At 37.1% G+C, this 25,702-nt stretch overlaps 1 protein-coding gene across 6 annotated transcripts in view; it reads right to left on the bottom strand.

Moving 5' to 3' along the window:
- Positions 1 to 975: 975 nt before the first annotated feature.
- The window catches only part of ATE1 (arginyltransferase 1), a 163,029-nt gene continuing 138,302 nt past the window's right edge, over positions 976 to 25,702 (bottom strand). For all 6 annotated transcript variants that reach the window (XM_082424783.1, XM_082424781.1, XM_082424780.1 and 3 more), the window contains one exon: positions 976 to 4,322. In XM_082424783.1, coding sequence (XP_082280909.1) covers positions 4,144 to 4,322 — 179 coding nt within the window. In that variant the 3' untranslated portion in view covers positions 976 to 4,143. The remainder of the gene's footprint in view (positions 4,323 to 25,702) is intronic.

Raw genomic sequence — 25,702 nt, 5'->3', positions numbered from 1 at the left:
AAAACAATTAATGCCGGTCAATTACAACTCCTGTCATCCATAAGATGGGACTAAAGTCTTAAACCTCCTGTCTCAAAAGAGTATAGACACAGTGGAATATTATACAGCCATTTAAATGATTATTCTTCCAATCTATTTTCATTTTCACAGTAAATTAAGATGTTCAAAAAAATAAATAGATGAAAAAATTATGAAACAATATACATGGCATAATTTCACATTTACTTCAAAATAAAACATATACATAAATGTAAGTAGAAAAAAGTTTGAAAGGACATACATCAAAATGTGAATGATAGCAGTAATAGTTAGTGATAGGATTGTAAGTGATTTTTCTTTTCTCTGGTATACTCTTCTATACTGCCTAAATGTTTTCTGGTGAACACTATCCATTTCAAATAAGAAAAATAATAAAGCTATTTCCATTCTGGAAAAAATATCAGTGGGATTTATAAGTAATATTCAAATCATTTGGGAAACAGGATTCATTTTATCATAAACCTACCAGGATCCCCTTAACTGTAAAAAGACCAAACACTTTAAAATGTATTCTAGAAATATGCTGTGGACTCTTGTGAAGGATGAAAGCACACTTTGCTTTGTGAGATATTTACGAAAATTTCTCTGAAAACTAAACTTTTTAAGAGAAATTTATACTTGAGTTTGCTACTTAAATATTATTTCGAGTCCCTCTGGGTAAAAGAATGTCTATTCCCTAATTTATCTTGTGAAAAATTAGGGAATAGACATTCTTTTACCCAAAGGTAATACTTTTATTTATTCCTGAGAAAGAAATCCATCATGCTTTGATTTAGGTAACTAAGTGATCTGGGATTCCAATTACTGCAAATTAAACACTGTCCTTCAGGTAGCCAGTGGCGACCTCGGCTTCCTGCATACTCACTGCAGGTGAAATGTGCCAAGAATTCGAAAGATGGACACGTCGGCCTTTAAGTAATGACCACCAACAGCCGCTGCAGACAGGGAGTTTTATTTTTTCCATTCAAGCTTTATCAAATGGACTGTTCAAAAAGCATATACAAGAGCAAAAAATATCACATGCAAAAATCAAACGTGTTTTGTCTTACAGTCACTGGTTTTCTTTTGGAAAATAATCCACATTTGAGTAACTAGCCTAATTCAAACATTTCCCAATTGTTTCCATTTCATTTCCTTCTTTAAAGAGAGCAACAGTAGATACATTTTAAGCAGCTGATCGTCATCTTTCTCATCTTTATTCTACTGAAATAATATAAAGCTTACCAAATGAAACCATGTACTGTCCAGAAATCTGAAAAGATTCATTTACATAATAAATTCCAAAACATAAGAAATCATATACAACTGATATTTTGCAAAATGGATAAAAATTAGAATAAGCTATCTGAAAGCAAACATAAACAGTAATAATTTCTTATCTAAATAATTTTAATCAAATGAATAATATATTCATCTGGTAATAGCCTCTATCTTTCAGAATATAAAGAAAGTGCTCAGATTACATTAAAAAACAAATAAGATAACAAAAATCTCACAGAACTGAAATAATTTAAATAAAGATGACAGCATGGGGAATCTCTATTACATTTTTGCTCCCAAGACAGGGAGGCAGGTATAAATTTATCTGAAATCAGAAAGGGACTACAGCACTAAGATTGTAAATGCAAAGCTTCCAGCCTTGAAAAGATATAAACTATCTTTGAAAGGTTCTCATGCATCCTTCTTTAGATGAAAGCCATTAATGTAAAATCGGATTTCTCAGCTAGGCTGCTTGTCACCTGACCGAGGCAAGCCACTCTCCTTGACTGTCCTTTTCTAGCCCGCTATCAACATTCACTCAGCAGGGCTCAAAAGAACAAATAATTGTCTTTTGAAGACACTTTGTTCGTTAGGATCAATACACTGTCTACTCTCAGAAAAATAACACACGAAAATAGCAACCGAGTAGAAGAATCTTCGTGCCCACCTCTCTCTGGAGCTTCGATGGAGCCAACCTAGAATGCCACGCACAGGGACAGCACCGCGGTTCCAGATAGGGGGCTTAATCCTTTTCCTCTGAAGGAACCCTAAACTGAACTCTGCAGGAAAACACCAGAGTTGTGGTAAGAAGTAAGATTCAAGCTTTCTCTTCATCTGATACTTGAGTTGTGATCTTAATGAATTCCATTCTACACACTAATCGCTAAGACGAAAGTTGGTGTTAACGCACCTGATGACATCAACCTGGACATTCCAATGCCAAGGGTACCAGGTATGGACCTACCCTACTTATTTTAATAATACTGAGATTACTCACAACGCTTCTGAAGTCCTATTTTGAAATTTCTTTCAACTCAATAGGATTTCAGGTCATTCTCACTTTCTTATTTATGCTTTTCTTTATGTTTACTTGCTTAAAGTATCATTTTCATAAATCATTCAAAAATTAAGCTATCTTCACTTTAGAGGGAAATATTTTTTTATATGTTCCGCAGATTCTGAAGGCAGTTCTAAATAAGAGTCTATCAAATGCTCTTGGGAGACTATTTTGAAGGACAAAATCCCAGAGAATGCAAAATCCATGCCATCACTACTCTACCCCCAGTCAGCTAAGCACCTGCTCATGGTAGGTGCTACCCACATACACGCACTCTCTCTCCCTGAATAAATAAATACAATTTATTTGGATGCTGAACTTCTAGACATCTGACTTTTAAAACCATTGTTTAATGATGCTTCCTTTTACTCTAGCTAGCCGAAATTATTTTCTAATGTTTTATACCTAAACTCAGTGAATTTAAGAGAAAAGTTTAAAAATCGGTAGTGGGATTCAAGCCACTAAGTTTTATAACAAGGTTTTTAAAAAGATCAATCAACAGAAAATGAAAAAATGGGCAAAATGAGAAATGAAAAGGACTCAGTGGCCAAGCAGGTGGCAGCAGGTGGTGGTCAGCTGAGAAAGAGCACAGGGAAGTACGCCTCCTCTGCCCCTCACCGCCTCCAGCACAGCTCGACTCGCCTGCCCCCCTCCCACCTCCTGGCACAGTGCCTGCCGCCTTGAAGGTGGGGGACAAGGGACATCCGCTGAACGAGTGAAGGACCAACTAAGAGAAGGGAGAGAGAAAGAAGGACCCGCCTCTGCTGCAGACTGGTAAGTGTGGTGTCTCCTCTCTGGCCCCCAAACCAAAGGGCAAGAACCGTGTGGCTTCGCCTCCTGCCCCGGAACAGAGGTCAAGATGACGCCTACCTCACTTAAATGCAATGCGTAGCACAGCTATAAAAGTAGTCAGATAGAAACTAGTTTTTAATCAATAACCAAAAACAAGTGTCCTGAGTTCTAAGGAAATAAAAATTAGTCTATATTTACCTTTGATGGGGCTTAGGTCAAGGCAGGAGCCAACAACTTTCTAAAAAAAACTGCACTTCTTAGATTTTGAGAAATAACGCAAAGTATCCCAGTTTCGACAATATAATATATAGCTAGGGTAATCACATATTTTATTGTCCAAACTGGGATATTCTGGAGAGTAAAAGGGAGCACGAGTAACAATTATTCTAGGAAAAATAACTGTGCCAAGACAGCAGACACGAATAGGACTGTCCTGGGTAAAGAGACATCCGATGCTAACACAACATCCTTTTTTGGAAGTTTCTACGATTTCCTTTTTTTCAAGTTTTCTATTAAACTACATACGATAACGTTCGGCAGTGATGGAATACTGAACACTGAGTAACAGCTCCGTTTTGCTCCCTTGAGAAGATGTTTTCTAAGTGATGCCACAGAATTCCCACTTCTTCCCCACACCGAAGGTCTTTCAGCATCAACTAATGTTTTAAACGGCTCTGAGGAAACAGTTTGTTTTAATATTAACAAGAGAAGTTTACCATCTCTTGTTTATAAAACAGACTTCCGAAATGATAAACCCCAATTATGAGTCTCGGTCATAACATGTTTTAAAAATCTTTATATTAACCATGAGATTCTCACAAATACATTGCCACAAAATATTTTAGAAAAGCTATATAGCCACCAAAATTAAGAAGTCTAATCTGCGGATGGTTACAGAGTCGCCCCCGGGTAATGAACCTGCGCTGGTAATGAAGTCGCCCCCGCCAGCAGCACAACGCCGGCAGGGGTGCCGGGCGGAGAGGCGAGGGAGCGGTTCAGTCTCTGAAGAGCAGCATCCGCTCGGCGCACGTCTGCCCCACCAGGCCTGCGTACTGCAGCACGGCGGCCTCCCCGCCCGGGTCTCTCCGTTGCTTCTTATACACGCCGTAAGGCATTATGGCCTTCTTGTAAAACACCTGCAGGCGGTCAGGTTCCTTACTGCGACCTTCATCCACTGCAGTAACAAAAAATATGGATTAAAAACAGCCCCAATCAAACCACTTTCCATTTCCTAATTTAAGAATGTTTAACTGAAGTATAAAAATTATGTATTACGTATGACGAGGTCTTCTCTGAGCAGCATGTTCAAATGAGGGTGCGCGGTATTGAGACTAACTTGAGCATGTTAACAAATAACAAACGCCCTGCTGAAAGAGTACATTCCCTCCACTAAGAGCGCTGAAACATCAGGGAGAGACGAGGAACTGTATGCAATTTTTCAAATGGCCTTCAATGTTCTTATTACTTTCTCATACATGATAAAGTTTACAGCTCTCCAGCATCTTTCCTGAGTCTGATTTAAATTTATTTTGCCTCTCCCCGAGCCGACATACATTGTGTGAAGTTTCCATCCCTGCAGTGAGGCTTTCTGCTGACTCAGCAGTTTGGGCTGACTTGAACTGGCCAGGTCGGGGCGATGGGCACTCATGTTGTGCAGGCAGGAGGGCAGATGCTTGCCGCTTTCACGGAGACGGCCACTATCGGTTCTCCTCTTCTTCCATATAGAAGAACTCCTGGTTTTTAGCAGGGCATACTGTTTCCCAGCCTTCCTTGCAGCCGGGTGTGGTCCTGTGACCAAGTTCTGGCCAACAGGATACAAGTAAAGGGTTTTGTAGGACAGCTGGCCCAGGGTCTTTGCCTCCTTCATTTTTTAGCCCTACCTTCATTCTGCTGCTTAGAGCATGAATATCACAGTAGGAGCTCTAACCTCTGCCTTGCAGCTTTCTCTCGGTTCAGCAAAAACAAAAGCTAGAAGGAACCTGGGTACCTGAGAACTTCATGGAACAAAATGGCCATTCCAGACCTGGACTGCCTCTGTCTAGAATTCTACATAAAACAGAAAAAAACTACCTTAAGACAAATTATTTTAGGTTTCTATTATTGGCAGTTGCTCTTAATCCTAATTAATACAGAAAACAATGTTAACAGCATCTACTAAAATTTTTTTTTTTTTAAATCATTGACTCAGCGAGACCAGTTCTCAGAATCATCCCACAGCTGACTAAATACGAGAATCATCTGAAGAGTTTCTAAAAAAACACCAAAGCCTGGATCCTATTCCCAGAGATCCTGATTTAAAAACTTGTCTCAATGGAACCTGAGCATCAGTATTTTCTTAAGCCTAAGAGGTGGACTGAGAACCACTGTCCTAGAAAAACACACACACCAGTGTTTATATAGATGTGTAAGGATATTTACAGCAATACTCTCTGTAATACTAAAAAACTGGAAGCAGCATAAATGTCCATGAATGGAGAACTGGTTAATAAACATGTTAAGGTATATCCATACAGTAAAATGTTATACAGCTATTAAAAAGACAAAGGAAAATAGATTGTTAAGTGAAAAAAAAAATAGGTTCCGTATTAAAAGCCTAGTATATGCATAGAGAAAGATCTGGACAAACCTACACTAACCTGTTAACGGTACTCGTCTCTAACTGTTCCCTTTGCCTAGAACCACCCAGCTTCTACTGGTTGCCGTCCCTGGACCCTGCGCCCCTTTTCTCTTCAGCCCAGGGGTGGCAGTGGTTTCCTGCTGCTGCTACTCTCTGGGTCACATCTCTTTGCTCCTGCCTCTCAGCAATACCACTGCCTGTTATCACCAATTCCGTGAATTAAATGTTCTCTGTTGTAAATACTTGAAGTGGCTTTGGTGTACCTGGTTGGACTTCAAAATATGTGTTGTTTCTTACAAATTACTTTATCCAACTGAAGCAGAAAATCCACATACTTTAAAACAACTAAATATTTAACATTTACTAGGTTACCACATCCCTTACCAGGGTAAATGGCAAACAAAGGAGAAGGCAGGGACCTGGTTCCTGCTGTCAGTTTCAGACAGTTTAAAGCACATGGATTGCAACACAGAAATCTCCATCACCCGGCTATAAATGCTACTAGTAGGAAAAGGTTAGATTCAATTATGCTTAGAAACTAATACAAATAGAAAACTAGTAAAGATCAGTAAGAAGAGCAAAGGAGAGAAGCAAGGACAAGTGGTAAAATTGCACAAAACCGGCTAAATCTAAAACCTTGAATTTTTAAAATGGCATTTTAAAGCATGTCTATATTTAACTACACAGAATGATGTTTCACAGTTTAAACCTTTATCCTAAAATATTTTAGGACAGACATCCTTTAAAATTCAAATGAATGGAACACTCTAACAAATAAAAACTTAAGATTTGATATGCCATTATCTTATTTTACCTAGAATGAAATGCCACCCTGTAATTTTTATTCTTTTCTAGTATGACATATAAAAATGAAAACAGAAGATAAGGAAAAACCCACCATTATGTATAATTTACATCAACCATTTTAGAGTGTACTCCTCTTAGAGAGTAGGAAATTTTGTATTGTTTCATTTGTCAAAAAATATATTTCATTTCTATTTATTAAGATTACAGGAAATGCTTTAAGATTCAACCACTGAAACACGCACTGACTTGTGATACTGCTGAATCTATTGTTTAACTTATATATCTAATTAAGTTTCATAAAACTTTTAAATTAATTTATAGCATGTTTAGAGAACCTTATAGCAAAGAAATCAATCAAGTTCAATAGTTCTTTTTACTCCAAATACTTTTGAGGCCTTTGTTCTGGATTAAAGTAGTCAAATGCTTAATATACTCAAAAAGTAGATATCAACCAGCTGTTGATTTTTTTAACATCACATGTAATTACCACAAAAAGTGGTAATAATGAATTGTAAAATCCTCTCCTCATTCCCTTCAATGTTAATATATCCAAGTCATCGGAGACGCAAATGTATTTGGTCTCAGTGCTCAAACACTTCGGTAGTTCATGGCATTGTAGTTACTGTTACTGCTGTTGTTTGTTTAATATTCCAAATGCTGTGTTCCTGACATTCTATCACCATTTCAGCAGAAATACTGAGACTTAATTGAAACTCTTTATACATTTATTGAAATACAAGTTAGTTTTCTTAATTGCCCCCAATTCTTAAATTTTCCCATTATCACACTTTGACTGTAAAAAAAAAAAGGCACTGAAACATCATAGAGATAAAAAGTAGCACTCAAGCATACCTTTCCCTACCTAAAAACACTTAAATTGCAGCTCAAATTTGGAATGTAAACTTAGAATTCTGCCTACCCAAAGGTGCCAAAGTATCAACCTAAAACCGCCAGTACTTTTGAAAAAGGAAACAGATCAACAAGACAGAGTGTAAGAGAAACAGAGAAAAGATACACTGTAAAATGTTTAAAAGTTGATATTTCAATAACTTGAACTAACTTAACATTTTCTAGGAATTAGTCATCAATGAAATTACTGAATACTCAATAAAATGCACATTCATTTCTTATTTTATATCTTTTTAAACCATAAAAGTAATGCTTTTTTAAGAACTCAAATAATACAGAAACAGAATGATGTCGGCCCGCACACACAATCCTCTCTCCGACCCCTCTCCCCCCTTGCCTCCCCAAATGTCCATCCACGTTCTCAGTGTTTAACAATTCCATAAGATGCATTTAAAGATTTAAATACAGCTTCTTTTGGATTACATTCTAGCCACATCTTATATTACGGCCAGAAAATCAAATCAGTTACCCTTTCAATGGGTACTGTATTAACTTCAGAAACCACTGACTATCGTTATACAAACTACAATTGTGTTTTCTGGGATTAGTAGTCTGCAGTTTTAAAACCATTGGTTTCATCTGCAATGAAGGCAGATTCTGATTCTTAGTACAATCTATATAATGAGTATTAAAATTTAAATTTAAAACCTAAACAAGAAAAATTCTACCAGACACTTAAAACACTGAAAATTAGTTGATTTATTTACTAAAGTTAAAAAAAAAGCAAATATCCTCACAAAACCCTCCTGTAATCACGTGTGTTGCTTGCCTGATACATGTTATCAGCGTTTGTAGACAAAAAGCTACATAGCTAAACCAATACAGCACAACAGGCCTCTTCTTGAGGGGATCCTGAAGATACTAGAAAAATAAAGCCATTCTGAGATTAAAGGCCATATGTCATCTCATCTAAGGGAAACTGCCAGCTCATTTTGAGATGTCTTAAAAACGTCTGCCAACAAGAACTTCTTCCATCTTTCCTTTCCCTAACGTATCACAATTTAATTTCATAAAATAAAAACCAAAGGCAATCCTGCAAACCCTTTTCTGAGATGAGCATTTGATCACTAGTGACACAAATATGCTGTCAACTCTGTGATGTTTTAATCTTCAAGGAAAACTCTGGTGGGCAGCAACTGCTTGATTTCCCCCAGCTTTTTATTCACAGGAGGTGAACTGTACATCACGGGTGCTTTCAAAGGAAAAAATCTGGAGATCAAAGCTTTACTTCTCCTTCTTATGGGGATTTAACTCATTCGTTATTCTTAAAGAGACTTTATAACTTCTAGGCTTTCCAGAAACTGATGAAACAGTCTGTTTTCTTAACTTCATTATTTATTGTTACAGCATTACAAGAACATGAAACATGAAAAAATAAACATAAAAACAAGTTACATACTTGTTACATACAGTTTCTCATAAAGATAGCTGTATAAACGGTAGACTTGGTAACATTAACGAAGCTAAATATCATTGGGCAAAATGGGGATATAATGGAATTTGAAAATTTGAACAAATAAATACATGATGGAAGCCAACTATGAAACCAAACTCAACTCTGGCAAGTTCAAAGCCAAACATGATTTAGAACACTGTAAAGTGACAAGAGGTATTAACAAATGTTTTAATTGCCATGGGGGAGTGTATGGGGAAGGTGGAGAGAATTTGAGAGGAAGCTTTTTAGTATGGTAGAGCAAAGGGCAAGGCAAGGGAATACACAGCAGTTATGACAGAAATTAACTGAGCTCAATCAGTGAAGTCTTCAAGCCCATTTGGTGGGAGACTCAAAAATCGATTTGGGAATCCCTCAGGGAGAATTACACATTTTCATATTCTGTAAGGAATACTGTTGGCTAGTCATTTCACTAGCCAACAGTAAAAATGAAAACTAAGAAAACAAATCTAAACTTAGCTTATTTGTGAAAGAATATGCAACAACAGCTTTACAGAAACAATTCTCACACCATACAATTCATCCATTTAGAGTGTACGAATCTATGGTTTTTAGTGTAGTCACAGAGGTGTGTAACCATCACAACAATCAATTTTAGAGCCCAGAAGTCTCTTTCTGGGTTTTCAGGAACCCAGAAAGAAACCCCATACCTATTAGCGGTCACTCCCCACTGTCCCCAACTTCCTTAGCCCTAAGCAATACCAATCTCTCTATAGAATCAGACAATATGTGATCTTTTGTGACTGATTTATTTAGCACAATGTTTTCGAGGCTCATCCACATTACAGCATGCATCAGCACTTCATTCCTTTTTATTGCCAAATCATATCCTATTGTAGGGATACACAGTAGTTCCCCCCATCTTATCCGCAGTTTTGCTTTCCTCGGTTTCAATTACCTGTGGTCAACCACAGTCCGAAAATATTAAATGGAAAATTCCAGAAATAATTCATAAGTTTTAAAGTGTGCACTCTTTTGAGTCATGTGATGAAATCTCGCACCACCCCACCCCGTCCCTCGAATCATCCCTTTGTCCAGTGTATCCCACCTGTTAGTCATTTGGTAGCCATCTTGGTTATCAAATCAACTGTCATAGTATCACAGTGCTTGTGTTCAAGCAACCCTCACATTACTTAATAATGGCTCCAAGTGCAAGGGTAGTGATGTTGGCAATTCGGATATTCTCTTACTGTGCCTGATTTGTAAATTAAACTTTATCATAAGTATGTATATAGGAAAAAACATAGTATATAGGGTTCAGTATATCCATGGTTTCAGGCATCCACTGGAGGTCTTAGAACATATCCCCTGAGGGTTAAGGGCGAACTACTGGATCAATTTTTATTTATCCATTCAGCAGTTGATGGACATATGGGTTATTTACTTTTAAACTACTATAAATAATGCTGTTATGGACATTTGTGTACAAGTTTCTGTGTGTTTTCATTTCTCTTGGATATATACCTAGAAGTGCAATTGCTGGGTCCTATGATAACGCTGTGTTGCACCTACTGAAGAACTGCCAGACGTTTTCCAAAGTGGCTGAACCATTTTACATTCCTACCAGCAGTGTATGAAAGTTCCAATTTCTTCACATCCTCATCAACACCTGTTTTTATCTGCTTTTCTTATTGTACCATCCTAGTGGGTATGACGTGGCATCTTATTGTGATTTTGATTTGCACTGGGTCAAAGCTAATGATGATAAGTTTCTTTTCATGTTCTTATTGGTCATTCATATATCCTCCTTCTATTCAAATCATTTGTCCATTTTTAAACTGGGCTTTTTATTGAGCTATAAGAGTTGTTTATATATTCTGGGTATTAGATCCTTATCAGATATATGATTTGCAAATACACCCTCCCATTCTATGACCTGTCTTTTTACTTTGTTGATGTCTTTGGAAGTATAGAAGTTTTTAATTTTGATGAAGTCGAATTTATTATTTTTTTCTTTTGTTGCTTGTGCTTTTGGTGTCATATTTAAGAACCATCACCAAATCCATGGTCATGAAGATTTACTCCTATTTTTGTTCCCTAAGAGTTTTATGGTTTTAGCACTTACATTTGGATCCAATCCACTTTGAGTTAAGTTTTGTATATAATGTGAAATAGGGAATCAATTTCATTCTTTTGCATGTGGATATCCAGTTGACCCAGGACCATTTGTTGAAAAGATTATTCTTTCGTCTTTTTCTTTTTTGGAATCTCCTGTTTGTATTCTTTGCCTAATTCTTTTTTTTTTTTTTTTTTTTTTTTATTTATGGCTGCATTGGATCTTTGTTGCTGCACGCGGGCTTTCTCTAGATGCGGCGAGCGGGGGTTGCTCTTCGTTGCGGTGCGCAGGCTTCTCATTGCGGTGGCTTCTCTTGTTGTGGAGCACGGGCTCTAGGCGCACGGGCTTCAGTAGTTGTGGCTCGCGGTCTCTAGAGTGCAAGCTCAGTAGTTGTGGCTCACGGGCTTAGCTGCTCTGTGGCACGTGGGATCTTCCCGGACCAGGGCTCGAACCCGTGTCCCCTGCATTGGCAGGCGGATTCTTAACCACTGCGCCACTAGGGAAGCCCCTCGGTATTATTTTTGAAAATCAATTGACCATAAATATGAGTTTCTAACTGGACTCCCAATTCTAGTCCACTAATACATATCTCTATCTATATGCCAGAATCACATAGTCTTTAACTCTATTCTTCTTTTTCAGGATTGTTTTGGCTATTCTGGGTTCCTTTAATTTTCATGTGACTTTTAGGATCAACAATCAATTTCTACAAAAAAGCCAGCTGTTATTTTAATAGGGATTGCATTTAATCTGTAGGTCAATTTGAAGACTTCACAATATTAAGTCTTCTGATCCACGAACATGGAATTTTCCCCCCCATTTATTTAGGTCTTCTGTAATTTCTTTCAACAATATTTTGTATTTTACAGAATGTAATTTTTTCACTGCTCTGTTAAATTTGTTCCTAACAATTCTATTCTTTTTGATGTTATTATAAAAAAATTGTTTAATTTCATTTTTAGATGGTTTATTGCAAGTATACAGAAATAAAACTGAGTTTTGTGTGTTGATCTTTTATCCAGTAACCTTGCTGAATTCATTTATTAGTTCTGATAGTTTTTTAGTACAGTCTTTAGGATTCTCTATATACAAGATCATGTCATCTGCAAATAAAGATGGTTTTATGTCTTCCTTTCCAATCTGGATGCCTTTTATTTCATTTTATTGCCTAACTGTGCTGGTGGAAATATCTTTTTAAAGGGAAAAAACTACATAATGTTGTCAAACTCGTGATATGATGGTAATTAAAAAAACCTCTTGACTCCCAGAAATCATAATATAAAACTAATTCATCAAGATGATTCTTACCAGAAAGAACTCCAGATTAGTTCTGATGTTATGGCATCAAAGCCCTGTAAAAAGGTCACCAGAGGAAAACAGGATAATGCCAGACCCATAGTCTACAGCGTACAAAAATCACACCAACTTTACCTCCTGCCTCAGCTCACTGCCGTGAGGACTCTACTTAGATACTGGTTACTGGTTACCTAAGTAAAATGCTGACAGGAAACCCCTCCTGATGATGAGTAAGGGTTGTATTCTTTCAAATTTCTACTCTATGTGTTTTGATCCTTAAATACACTCTTAAATACTTCCTTTTTCACCACCAGTGTTTACCGTAATAAAGGCTACACTTAAAAACTTGTAACAATATAATAAATGTAAATTGAAACACGTAAAACATACCATTACAGAGTTTCTCAAAGACAAAGGGAGCTGGTTTGTGCAGCTGCTGGTGTGTGTAGGGGCTGGGGCCAAAGAGGCAGTCTGCGAGTCCAGAGCCGCCTAAGCCCTTCCTGGCTTGTGTGGTCAAGAGATTATTTACATACAAAGGAACTGATCATATAAATAAATATACTGAGAAAAATGGGAGCTGGATTTCTCTGTCAGAGAAGGGCTAGAAAGGGAGAAGACTAGAATAAGTTCTGCTGTGTTGGATCAGAATTGGAGGTACAGGTGAAAACTCATGGTGTTTACACACTGTATCGACATACAAATACACAAGTAGGTATAAGTGCGTGAGTGTATTTCCTAGATCTGTCTGTTGAGAGGGCTTGGAAGCAATGAAACCCCAGGAGCAATGAGCATACTTATTGCCCAGATCTTGTTTGCTAAATATTACTCTCCACAAAAAGGAACTAGAGCTCCCTGGAGAAGTGCCTGATGCAGAGCTGGGTCAGGGAAAGTGCAAGATGAGCCTGGATTATCTTGTGCCAGGAAGTAAATGCGCAAACAATGTTGGAGATGTGTCAAAAGAATACAGGAGTCACCTTGAAAAGGTCCCTGCTGGCCAAGTCTGAGACAATTTGAGCATTCAAAATAAATAATGAGAGTAATCGATTATATAATACATTGACCAAAATGTTAGGATTTCATGAGTCTACACTGACATAAACAAGCAAACAGGGAGAAGGGATGGCTCTTTCTTGTAGTAGAATACCAACTAAGAAAAGTAGAAGTAATGACTGAATGAGAAAAATCATTTGCCAGCTATCTCAGTAATAAATGATCCAAATAAGAATCATCAATGAAAGTAAAAATTAATAGATATGTTTGATAAAGGTATTTACATTGTCCCAAAGTATCTCCCTACAAAATATTTACTTACTAACATATACAAAATACTTATTAACTTTACAGCAGTGACACCTGCATATCTCACTTTACGAAGTGATACAACTCCAAGTCCCCAGCAGTCAGATGCATCGACAGCATGTGCCCCTCCTCAGATGTCGCAGTAAGAACTCAGCATCACTTCCAGGGTATTCTTGCCAAAACTACATAACCTGAATCTAGTTATGAAGAAACATTTGATGAACACAAATTAAGGGATATTCAACAAAGTAACTGGACTGTATTCTTCAAAAATGTCAAGGTAATGAAAAAACTAGAGTGCACTAAGGAACTGTTCCAGGGAAAAGGGGACTAAAGAGACATGACAATAAATGCAACACATGATCCCAACCTGAACTCTGGATCAGAAAGAAAAGAAGGTAAAAGGAAAGTAGGTTTGTAAGTATGTGTGTGTGGTTTTGTGTTATAAAGGACATCACTGGAAAAATCTGTGGCATCTGAATAGGGTCCGTGGATTAGATGGTAGTAATGTATCAGTGCTACCTTCCTGGCTTTGATGGCTGTACTCTGATTATGTACAAAAGTGTTCCAGTTTTCAGGCAATACACACTGAAATATTTAAGGATAATGGCTCAATATATCTACAACTTATTCTCAAATGGTTGAGAAAAAAATACAGAACAAAAGGGATGAAATGATAAGGCAAATGTGGAAATACATTAACAACTGGGGAATCTGGGTGAAGAATATGAAGAAGTTCTTTGTATTAGTATTATAATTTTTCTGTAAATTTGAAATTATTTCAAATAAAAAAATTAACAAATGTTAAACTATGTTCTTCAGCGTCCCATCATAATCCCTCCTATTTGTGTGTGTGTGTGTGGAACCCAAGCATTACATTTGTACTTTTTTCAATTTTTAAATTTTGTTCTGACATATTCTCATCACTCCACCCTACTGAGGTATTTTCATATTGTTTCTCTTCTTCTGGCAAGTTAGAGATCCTTACCAGCTTCAGAGTATCTGTAAATTTAGCTATCAAGATAAGAATAAAAATCTTAAGTAGAGTTCTGAAAAGAGGGAAAAGCAAAAGGTAATACTGTAAGTCAATACTTGAATAGCTAATAATTTTTTTTAGTTATCAAATACATTGAATCAGTTCATTTTAGGATCAATGATGTTCATTTGGTTTGACATACTAGTTTTTTCTAAATCAATACCTTTAAATTCCACCATATTTGACAGCTCATGAAAGCTATTACCATAATGGTAATGACGTTGCTGGTCACAAAGTCAAATTCCCAAATACAACAAAAGTCAGCTATAATACTAATTTCCAAAGAATGAATCTGGCATTGGGTTGATTTTGATTCCTTCCAAGGGAATTAAGCTAGAGACTTCTAAAAGTACCTTCAAGCAGCAAAGACTTCTGAAAATTTCCTGGGGAAATTTTCAAATCCTCATAAAATAAAATTTGAAATTACAGTATTTACCATAGGGGCAAACACAAATTCACTTTTCTTTGCCAAAGGTCTCAATCCAGAAACCTGTCCTCTTCCTCATTCTTGGTCTCAGCTCAATCTGCATACTGAGTCATCCCTCAGTATCCATGTGGGATTGGTTCCAGGACCCCCAGCAGATACCAGAATCCGAGGATGCTCATATTCCTTATATAAAATGTTGTAGTATTTGCACACAACCTATGCAATCCTCCTGTATACTTCGAATCACCTCTAGATTACTTATAATACCTAATACAGTGTAAATGCTATATAAATAGCTGCTGGCAAGTGGTGAATTCAAGTTTTGCTTTTTGCAACTTTCTGGAATTTTTCTCTCTACTAGTTCCTTTCCACTAACTTTCACAAAAGCTGAAGACTCTGCTATCTGGCACAAATAAAACTCTCTGTGACCCTTACCTTTTCTTCCAGTTACCTTACTCTTTCTCTCCTTTAAAGAGCATTTATATTAATGGCCATTTCCTCACCTCCCCACTCACTCCACAGGCTATTTCAATGTGTATCTTGGTCCAATCACCTTCATTCTATTCACTAAGGTCAAAGGGTCTCCCTGACATTGAACACGAAAAAAATATTGCAGTCTTTACCACCCTCAGCAAAGTATAATCTCAGAGGACCACTTCCTCCTCTTTGAAATACACTCTGCCTTCCACTTTCCTGATACCATTTATCCTGGTTATTCTCTTACCACCAGGGCAATTCTTTACTTGACTGTTAAATGTTGGGAGTTAGTGTTCTGTTCTAGGTTAGTCTTTCTTCTTGCTCTACATTTTCTCCCTCGGAAATTTCATCCATGTCCGTGGATTCAATTACCATTTTTAAGTCTGACCTCCAAATCCTCAGGTTCAGCCAAAATTTTTCCTCAGGAGACTTGATAATACTACGTGTGGCTAAGGGCAAATTCACATTATCTTGGTCAGAGCAATCCTACTTCTAGGAGTCCATTCTACATAAATAACAGTATGTGTGCAAAAAGATGTATAAACTCTGTTGTAGCGTTATTTGTAATTTAAATTAAAAAATTTAAAACTTAAATGTCCATCAGTGGGGGGGGGTTATTATCAGTAATACACATCATAGTATGCAACCATTAAAAAGGAATGGGTAAACATACTTATACCATATAATCCAGCAATTGTGCTTCCTGGTATTTGACCTAAGGAGCTGAAAACTTATGTCTACACAAAAACCTGCAAATAAATGTTTATAGCAGCTTTATTCATTAATTGCAAAATGTGGAAGCAAATGTGTGCCGAGATTTCCTTCAGTAGGTGAATGGATAAACAAATTGTGGTACGTCCATACAATGGACTATCATTCAGTGATGAAAGGAATGAATTATCAAGAAAAGAAAAGACATGGAGGAAACTTAAATGCATATTACTAAGTGAAAGAAGCCAATCTGAAAAGGCTACAGACTCTATATGATTCCATTACTATATGACAACCTGGAAAAGGCAAAACCATGGAGACAGTAAAGAGATCAGTGGTTGCCAAGGGATTGGGAGGGGATGGATAGATGAATGAGGGAGCACAGGGGATTTTTAGGGCAATGAAACAATTCTGTAAAATAACGTAATGGTAGACACATGTTGTTATACATTCCTCAAAATCCATAAAATGTACACCACAAAGACTGAACCCTAATGTAAACTATGCACTTTTGTTAATAATAATGGATCAATGTTGGCTTATCATTTATAACAATGTATCATACTAATGCAAGATGTTAATAATAGGGGAAACTGGGAGTGGGGGATTGGAGAGCATATAGGAACTCTGTACTTTAGACTCAATTTTTCTGTAGACCTAAAACTGCTTTTAAAAAAAAGTCTATTCATAAAAAAAGAAAAATTTAAGATATTAACAATAGGGGAAATTGCAGACTCTCAAAGAAAACACATATTAAATACAGTAAGCTAAATTCTAGTGCAGTGGTTCTCAACCTTGGTTGCACATTAGAATCACTTGGGAAGCTTTAAGAAATTCTGATACTCAGGATACACTGTGGGATCATCAGTATCTGGAAGTGGGGCCTACAGATAATGATGCAGAATTCCCTCATCATACAGTCAGACATAGATGGCGCCTTAAAAAACTCAGTGTATGAATATAAGGGTGCATTAACAATTTCTTGCCACTTGGCTTTAAAAATAGTGCTCAGGACAGAGGATTATCTTAAAAAACAAACAAAAAACCCACAAGGATGTAGCAGTAAAAATCCTATACAGCCACATTCATAAGGCCCTTTTTCATTTCTGTTCCCATTAAAGCTTCAAAATGGAGAGAGTGACACTCAGGTGTGCCTTAATAATTGTGCAAACAAGCACAGAGAAAACAAACCTCAGGTGTCATCTTACATCTTAGTACAATAATGTTTTGATTCACTATTTTTGTATTAGAAGATAGCAGATTTCTATTTAATTTTGTTTGTTATATGATAAAGTGAATCTGTGGAGACTAAAAAGCTAATATATTAACAATAGATGAGAAAAAGAGAGAGAGAAATTGATGGTCCCTTAAAAGTCCATTTAAGGACATCAAAACCTCAGGAGTAAGGGACTGTCACAGTGGTATTAAAACGGAGGAGCGCCCTATGGTCCTTGCCTCCCCATGTCCTCAGCCTGACTTTTGTCTGTGGAAAAATTTTAGCCAAAGAATAAGTTTAATCAGACAAGTGAGAAAATGCAGAAACAAAGGAAAACAGTCAAAGGAGACCAAGTATTATAGTTTAGTCATTAAGCATAGTCAAGGACCTTTAGTTCCTCCTCAAGGGCTACAGATAACATTCTGAGCCACATCCTGCGAGCTGTCTTATAGGTACTGAAACCCCTGCCAGGTGGAAGAAGTGAACTACATGATGACCAGACTGTAGCCACGACAGAAGCTGCCACAATTCCGAGAACTGGACTCAAAGAAATGGAAACAAACCGACCCTTGAACTGAAGATTAACCGTACCTAAAACAATCGAGATGACACTGGTCAGACCACCGATGACCAATTTTCAAGATGACTGTCAGAGCTGGCTGTGCTGTTTCTGCATGCAGCCCCCTCCCTCTGTCTATACAAGCTCTTGCCCACTGATTGTCGGGGGAGGGGGGAGTCGGCCTTTGGACAGGAGTCCGCCCTCCCCCACCCCCTGCTGACAGCATCCAAAGTAAAGTAAACTTTCCTTTCCACAAACCTGGCCTCCTCATTGGCTTCTGAGCGGCGAGCAGCCGGATTCCACGTTCGGTTACAGTTTCGTCTATCAGAACTGTGCTTATTGTCACAGATCTACTCTTTTAAAACTTGATTTTCTTTTCTGAATTTTTAAACCTAAAACTGGTTGCTATAATCACTCTGAAAGTTAATACAGGAAGTAATAGTAGAGTGATAAAAAAAAGGCCCTTTATAAAACTTGGATCAGATTTTATCAGGTTCAATTTTTACCAGGCGATAAATTTACAGATTTTTCTCAATCATCCATTTACCACACATTAACTACCTGTAACATGTTTAATATTTTTCAAGACACAGTCAGAAACGCACAGCTAAAACAAACATGATAGTTTAAACAATTCCTAACTAGTAAAAAATCGTTCTTTGGACTTTTTAAAAATTAAATAAAAGACAAGAGGGCTTCCACTTGCAGGAAGATGAAACAGACCTACTTTTTTCCCTATTGTCCCACTAAGTACAACTGAAAACCCTTGGCATCATATATAAAACAAACATGAGAAGACACTGAAAAGTGAGAGAAGGTGACAGCCCAGTAGGGTCTCTGAGACCCGAGGAAGGACACAGTGGTGAGCTCCCTGTGTTTTCTTAGTGCCCTTTTATTCCAGATGGCATACTGGAAAAGCTGGAAACTTAAAACACCAACATACAGACCAAAAACATAAAAGTACCATGAAAAGCCTTCTCAATCTAACCAAAGGACCAGGAAAGGGACAGCCTAGCAAGGAAGGAAACTTTTAGATAATAAACGCAAAAAACACAAAACTGCCACAACTTACCCAACACAGAATAGATAATGTAAATAACCCTATAATTAGTGAAGAAACTGAATTTGCGTTAAGCCCTGAAAAAGAAACATCCAGACCCAGATGGTTTCACTGGAGAACTTTACCAAACAATTAAAGAAGAATTAACACCAATTTTATCAATCTCTTTCAGAAAGTAAAAAAGGAGTGAACCCAAACAGACAAAGGCAATACAAAAAAGAAAACTACAAACTAGTATCCCTTATGAATATGCATGCAAAAATCCTTTCCAAAATGCTGGCAAACAGAATTTAGCAGTTGGGTTTATTCCAGGAATGCCAGGCTGATCCAGTATTCGAAAACTGTCAATATAATCTACTACAGAGAAGAAAAATTACATGATGACATCAACTGATGCAGAAAATACATTTGACAAATTCAACAGCCATGCACGATAAAAACTCTCAGGACACTAGGAATATAGGGAATCTTCCTCAACTTGATTAAGAGTGAATACTTTCCCCTCTAAGATTAGGCAGGGATGTCTGCTCTCACAATTTTTATTCAAAATAGCTCTGGATGTTCTACCCAATGCAATAAGGCAAGAAAAGGAACTAAAAGGCATACAGATTGGAAAAGAAGAAATTAAACTGTATTTACTTGCATATGATGTAATAGTCTATGCAGAAAATCTCAAGGACTCTATAAAACAAGAGCTATAAGTAAGTTCAGCAAAGACACAGGATATAAGATCAACATGCAAAAATATACTGTAATGCAAATCACATATCTGATAAGGGATTAATATCCAGAATATATAGAGAACTCTTAAAAGTCAACAACAAAAAACCCAGTTTTCGATTTAAAAACAGGCAAAGGACTTGATAGACATTTCTCCAAAGAACAGAAATAGGTATATACACAAAAGGATTGAAATCAGGGACTTAAACAGATATTTGTACACCCATGTTCATAGCAGCATTATTCACAACAGCCAAAAGGTGGAAGCAACCCAAATATCTATTGACAGATGAAAGGATAAACAAAATATGGTATATACGTATGGTAGAATATTATTCAATCTTAAAAAGGAATGAAATTCTAACCCATGCTACCACAGGGAATAACCTTTGAAGGCATTATGCTAAGTGAAATAAGCCAGTCACACAAAGGACAAATAGTGTTTGAGAGCGCTCATATGAGGTACTTAAGGGCAGTCAAATTCATAGAGACCAAAATTAGAATCACGGTTGCCAGGAGTTGGGGGAGGGAAGAATGAGGAGTTATTGTTTAAGGGGTACAGTTTCAGTATAGGATAATGAAAAAGTTCTGGAGATGAATGGGGTGATGGTTGTGCAACAATGTGAATGTATTAAGTGCCATTAAACTGTACAATTAAAAATGGCTAAAATGGTAAATGTTATCCTATGTATATTTTACAATTGAAATAAATAATTAATTTTAAAAGATCAACTGTATTTCAATATACTAACAATAAACACATGGAAACTAAAATAAAAAACACCACACCACTTATAACTGCTTTAAAAAAAATACTTAGGTGTAAGTCTAACTCTTTAATAGGTATGTACAGGACTTGCATGCTAAAAACTATAAAATGCTCGTGAAAGAAATCAGAGATGATCTAAATAAACGGATAGATAAACCATTTTCATGGATTATAAGACTTACAGTGAAGATACCAATTCTTCTCAAATTGATATATAGATTTAACAAAATTCCTATCAAAATCCCTACAAGTATTTTTATAGATATAGACAAGATTATTCTAAAATTTATATGGAAAGGCAAAGGAACTAGAAGAGCTAAAACCATTCTGAAAAAGAATAAAGTTGCAGAAGACTCATTCTACCCAATTTCTAAGACCTGTTATATAGCTATAGCAATCAAGACTGTATAGTGTTGGCAAAGGGTAGACATATGGATGTGTAGAACAGAACAGAGAATCCAGAAAGAGCCCCACACAAGTATGGCCAACCAATTTTTGACTAAAAAAAAATGAATTAAATGGAGGAAGAACCTTTTCAATAGGGCTGGAATACTTGCATATCCATAGGCAAAAAATTAAATCTTGACCTATACTTCACATCTTATACAAAAATTAACTCAAAATGGATCACAGATTTAAATGTTACATGTAAAAATATAAAACTTTTAGAAGATATTTGAGACCTAGGTCTTAGTGAAGAGTTCTTAGACATAATACCAAACGCACGATACATAAAAGAAAAAAGTGATAAACTGGACTGCACTAAAATTAAAACTTTTGCTCTGTGAAAGACCCTGTTAAAGGGATGAAAAGACAAGTTGGTAAGGACTTGTATCTAGACTATATAAAGAACTCTTGTAACTCAACAACATAAAAGCGAACAATCCATTTAGAAAATGCACAAAAGACAGGAGGATACACTTCACCCAAGGGAATGTCTGGATGGTAAATAAGCACATGAAAAGGTGTTCGACATCACTAGCCATAAGGGAAACACCAAATAAGACCACAGTGAGATACCGTTAACCATCTATTAGAACAGCTAAATTTAAAACAGTAACGAAACCAAATGCTGCCAAGAATGTGAAGAAACCGTATCTTTTAGACTTTGTTAGTGGTAAAATAAAATGGTACAGCCACTTTGGAAATGTCTGGCATTTAGTTTGGTAGTAACTAAATGGAAAACAGTCTGGCAGCTTCTTAAAAACATACAACTTACCATACAACTCAGCAATTACACTCCTAGGCATTTATCCCAGAGAAACAAAAACTGAAGTCTAGACAAAAACCTGTATAACAAATGTTTATAGTAGTTTTTTTTTGGTAACAGTCCTAAATTAGAGACAACCCTGATGTCCTTCAATAGGTGAATGGTTAAACAAACCGTGGTATACATCTATTATCCACACCGTGGAACACTACGCGACAATAAGAAGGAATGCACTGTTTGATACATTAAGAAAGAAACACCACCACCACCCCCCGGCCCCCAGAGAGAGAGAGGGAGAGCGCACACGAGTGGGTACAAGCACTCACAAAGGCAACAGAGCAAAATACCCAGGATGTCCTCATTGTGCCAAGTCTTCATAGTTTATTTTAGCAGAAAAGTCCCTAATAACCTCTGAGATTAGTGGTCAAAGGTACTATTTCAAGATTTTACTGATTTTCATAAGCCAAAGCAAAACTGTAGCGCCTTATGTACAAATTTAAAATATTTCAGGTTTCATTATGTATCATGTTGTTTAAGACTGTCTGCTTTTGAACCTAAAGACCAATTACTTCTTTGTGGTTTAAAATTCAAACAATGCTATAAAATAAATACCTTTGATCAATAAAGCCAAATTTTAATAATGTCTGATCTGACTTAATAACAATAACTCACTGTGCTTGATTTTTTAATAATTTATTATTCAAGATGAGTGGGGGATTTATAAGATACTTCCTTAACTGAAAAAAAAAATCTTATCAGGACCTTTCATTTATCCACTGCAATTAAGAGCAATCTCAAAATGAGACTTCACACATTCATTTCAGAGTATCTTTTCAATGAATGAACAAATGAATAAATGTTTAAAATTTCTTACGCATAAAAACACCCAAGCCTCTAAGGCAAACCTAGATATCTCAAGAATGGCACTTACCTAGGTTAAGCTTACCAAAAAAATTTTAAATAAAGGAATATTTAACATGAGCAAATGATACCAAGGCTGTCAGAAAAAAAAGCCAACAGACAAAACATCAAATTAGATCCCTCAAAAACCTTCACAAAAGGTTAAGTAAAGCCAAGTTACACACAGCCATCTCTTCTCCCCACTGTAAATAGTGATTCTCTGAACGCCAAAATAATGATGACCTGCTGGGTTAAGTTATGAACCATGTTTAATACAAACACAGGTGTGCTTACCTAGGAAGCAAGGTTACAGGGAGCTCCTCTTCCAGCCCCAGATTCACCAGCCATAATCCAGCTTATCTAGGATTCTAAAGCTTTTCTTACTCAAGACATGCACCATGCTTCAGGGTTTTATTTTTAATGCCAAACAACAGTAGGAGTGCAAAGGCCAATGAACAGAGTTAATGGCGATAGTAAAAGTTTCCAAAATCTTTTATGCAAACAAATTAGAGAAAACATAACCCACATGTCCTTTGTGAAGATTTTACATTTTCATTCATTTCTAACTGTTCTCACAATTTAGAGACCAAAATGCAATGAGCAATAAGCTCAGTATGTGAAAACAATTAGCAAGAAGGAAAGGGCATGCAGCATTCATTTTATTCTTTTGTCAACTTTGCTCGGGAAAACGCAGTTAAAAATTTCAGCAATTTGTTCCTGTAAGCCATCTTAATGTCACCTTAGCTTCTTCTCCTTAATTATGACCACTTAAAAATGGTGCTTCTCCCCACAGCTTCATTAAGGTATATTTGACAAATAAAAATTAAACTTGCATACACAGTTGCCCTTGAACAAAGAGGGGGTTAGGGGTACTGACCCTCTACATAAAAATCCAAGTGTAATTTATAGGCATCCCCCCATATACGTGGTTCCTCTGTATCCGCGTTTCCATATCCTCGGATTCAACTAACCCTGGACAGTGCAGTACTGAAGTATTTACTACTGAAAAAAAATCTGCGTGTAAGTAGACACACCCAGTTCAAACACACGTTGTTCAAGGGTCAACTGTACTTAAGGTGTACAACATGAGGTTTCGACATATGTGTACATCGTGTAAGGATCACCACAATCAAGCCACTTAACACATCCATCAAAAATGGTGCTTTTTAATGCAGAAAAAAAAACCCTTTTATTTATAGGAACAATATTCTAGTTCCTCGTTATCAGTTTATATGTGGACGGCCTTCCCAGCCTGACAGTAAACTCCTCAAGGGTGGGAACTGAATCAGCACCCAGACACCACATGCCCTGAACTTCGGGGATACACAGACATATGAGGCGCAGTGCCGGGTAGACTACAAGTAAACATCTGTGGTTCATGGTGCTGATCCTAATCTCACACCCTTCAGAGACGAGCAGAGAGACCTATCTTCAGAGCAGCTACCCAACTTTTATCAATTCTCATGTTAATTAGTACCACATGTTTATTACTCAATGTCTGAATTCTCAAATTAAATCATTCTTGGATTATTCTCCTTCGTGTTTGAATGTGTAATAAATGTTAAAGTTAATCAGTCACAATAGCTTTAAACTGTGCCGTGTTGATCCATTTTTAGAACAAGAATGGTACCTGAAACCTTCATAAAGCTCCTGTTAATTAACCACAGTAAAACGTAAGGAACTGATGCTAATGCAAACAACCTGTCAAAAATGCCCCTGGCTTATTTGGAATGAAAGGCTCTGTCTCATGCCTCACGCCTCACGTCCTGGACTAGTCTATGTCTGCTTCTCCAGAGAGGCTGAGAATTCCAGAAACAAAGACAACGTGTAGAGGACACCCATGCTCCAGATCTTTCAGTAACTGGCAAAGCTTAACCGATGATTTGTATGAAGAGAGGAGTTTGGGCCCAAACCCAAGAGTGAATCACAGCCAAAGTCAACTGCTTGACCAGAATTTACAGATACTTTTCAGACCGCCATGAGCTACAAACTGCTTTGCTGCTGCTCAAAAGCCCCGTTGGTTACTGGTCCCCAGTTCAATGCCCATAATCACCTGAGTGTTTTAATTCTATTATCTCTGGATACTAGATGGGAACATGCAACGTACTTCCACAAAGCAAACTCCCCCTCTCCAAGGTGATAAACAAAAAGTACGACACTGAATAAGCTTTGCCACGTGTCTGCTGGTATAGTATCCTCTTGCTCAGAGGAAACATGTCTTCTTTTAACCTCCTCTAGCTAGCGCGGTTTTGGTGTTTCTGCTTTAACCTTTATTAGACCCTCCCAACCGTTTCTGGGGCTCCCAGTCCGGTTCCATGCACCTCCAGAGTTTCTGCTGTGCTTTCACTAGTTCCCATCTGCTTAGGATGGAATCCATTTGTTACCTGCTGACTCAAATCTCCCCAAATGACTGAATGCTCTAGGTTTTCGTTTTCATTACATTGCACTGAAAATGCCTACTTTGAAGCAAAGTGTTTCAACAATGAAAAGGTGGAGGGGGTACTATAATAAGAACATTAAAACTCCTTTCTTGTCATTAAATAAGCAAGCTAACCAGCAGCCAAAGTCAGTTACGGCAAAATTTTACCATCAATATAGAAAACCTCTGGACAGCAGGAGCATGAGAAGAAACTCCGTTTTGCTCCAGGCCATTCCTGGGTCTCTTTCCTGTGTCCCCCCCTCAGCTCTGACAGATTCTGACACAGACACAGATTCTGACAAACACACAGATTCTGACAAGACATGAAATCTTGTCTTCATGTTGCTCAGCTACACAGTCAAAGTCCCTAAAAGTTGAGACTTTCTAAAGTAAATTCTAGTTTCTTAAAGTTTAAAATAAATCTTTAAGAACTCTTCCTATAATCCAAGTACTTCTTCATAAGTCATAAATCAGTTTCAGATTTAAATAGTTATAGAAGAAATGGCTGCAGTTTGTAGTTTAAAGACAGGACTATCTCTCAAAACAAACTCTAGCACCAGTGGCAAATTCAAAAAGTACAAATAAACTAAATGGTCCCTTCTGCTTTTACTTG

The sequence above is a fragment of the Balaenoptera physalus genome (genome assembly GCF_965194825.1).
Source record: "Balaenoptera physalus genome assembly, chromosome: 14".
Taxonomy (NCBI): domain Eukaryota; kingdom Metazoa; phylum Chordata; class Mammalia; order Artiodactyla; family Balaenopteridae; genus Balaenoptera; species Balaenoptera physalus.
The sequence above is the reverse complement of the archived record's forward strand: the minus strand, read 5'-3'. Positions and strand labels throughout refer to the sequence as shown.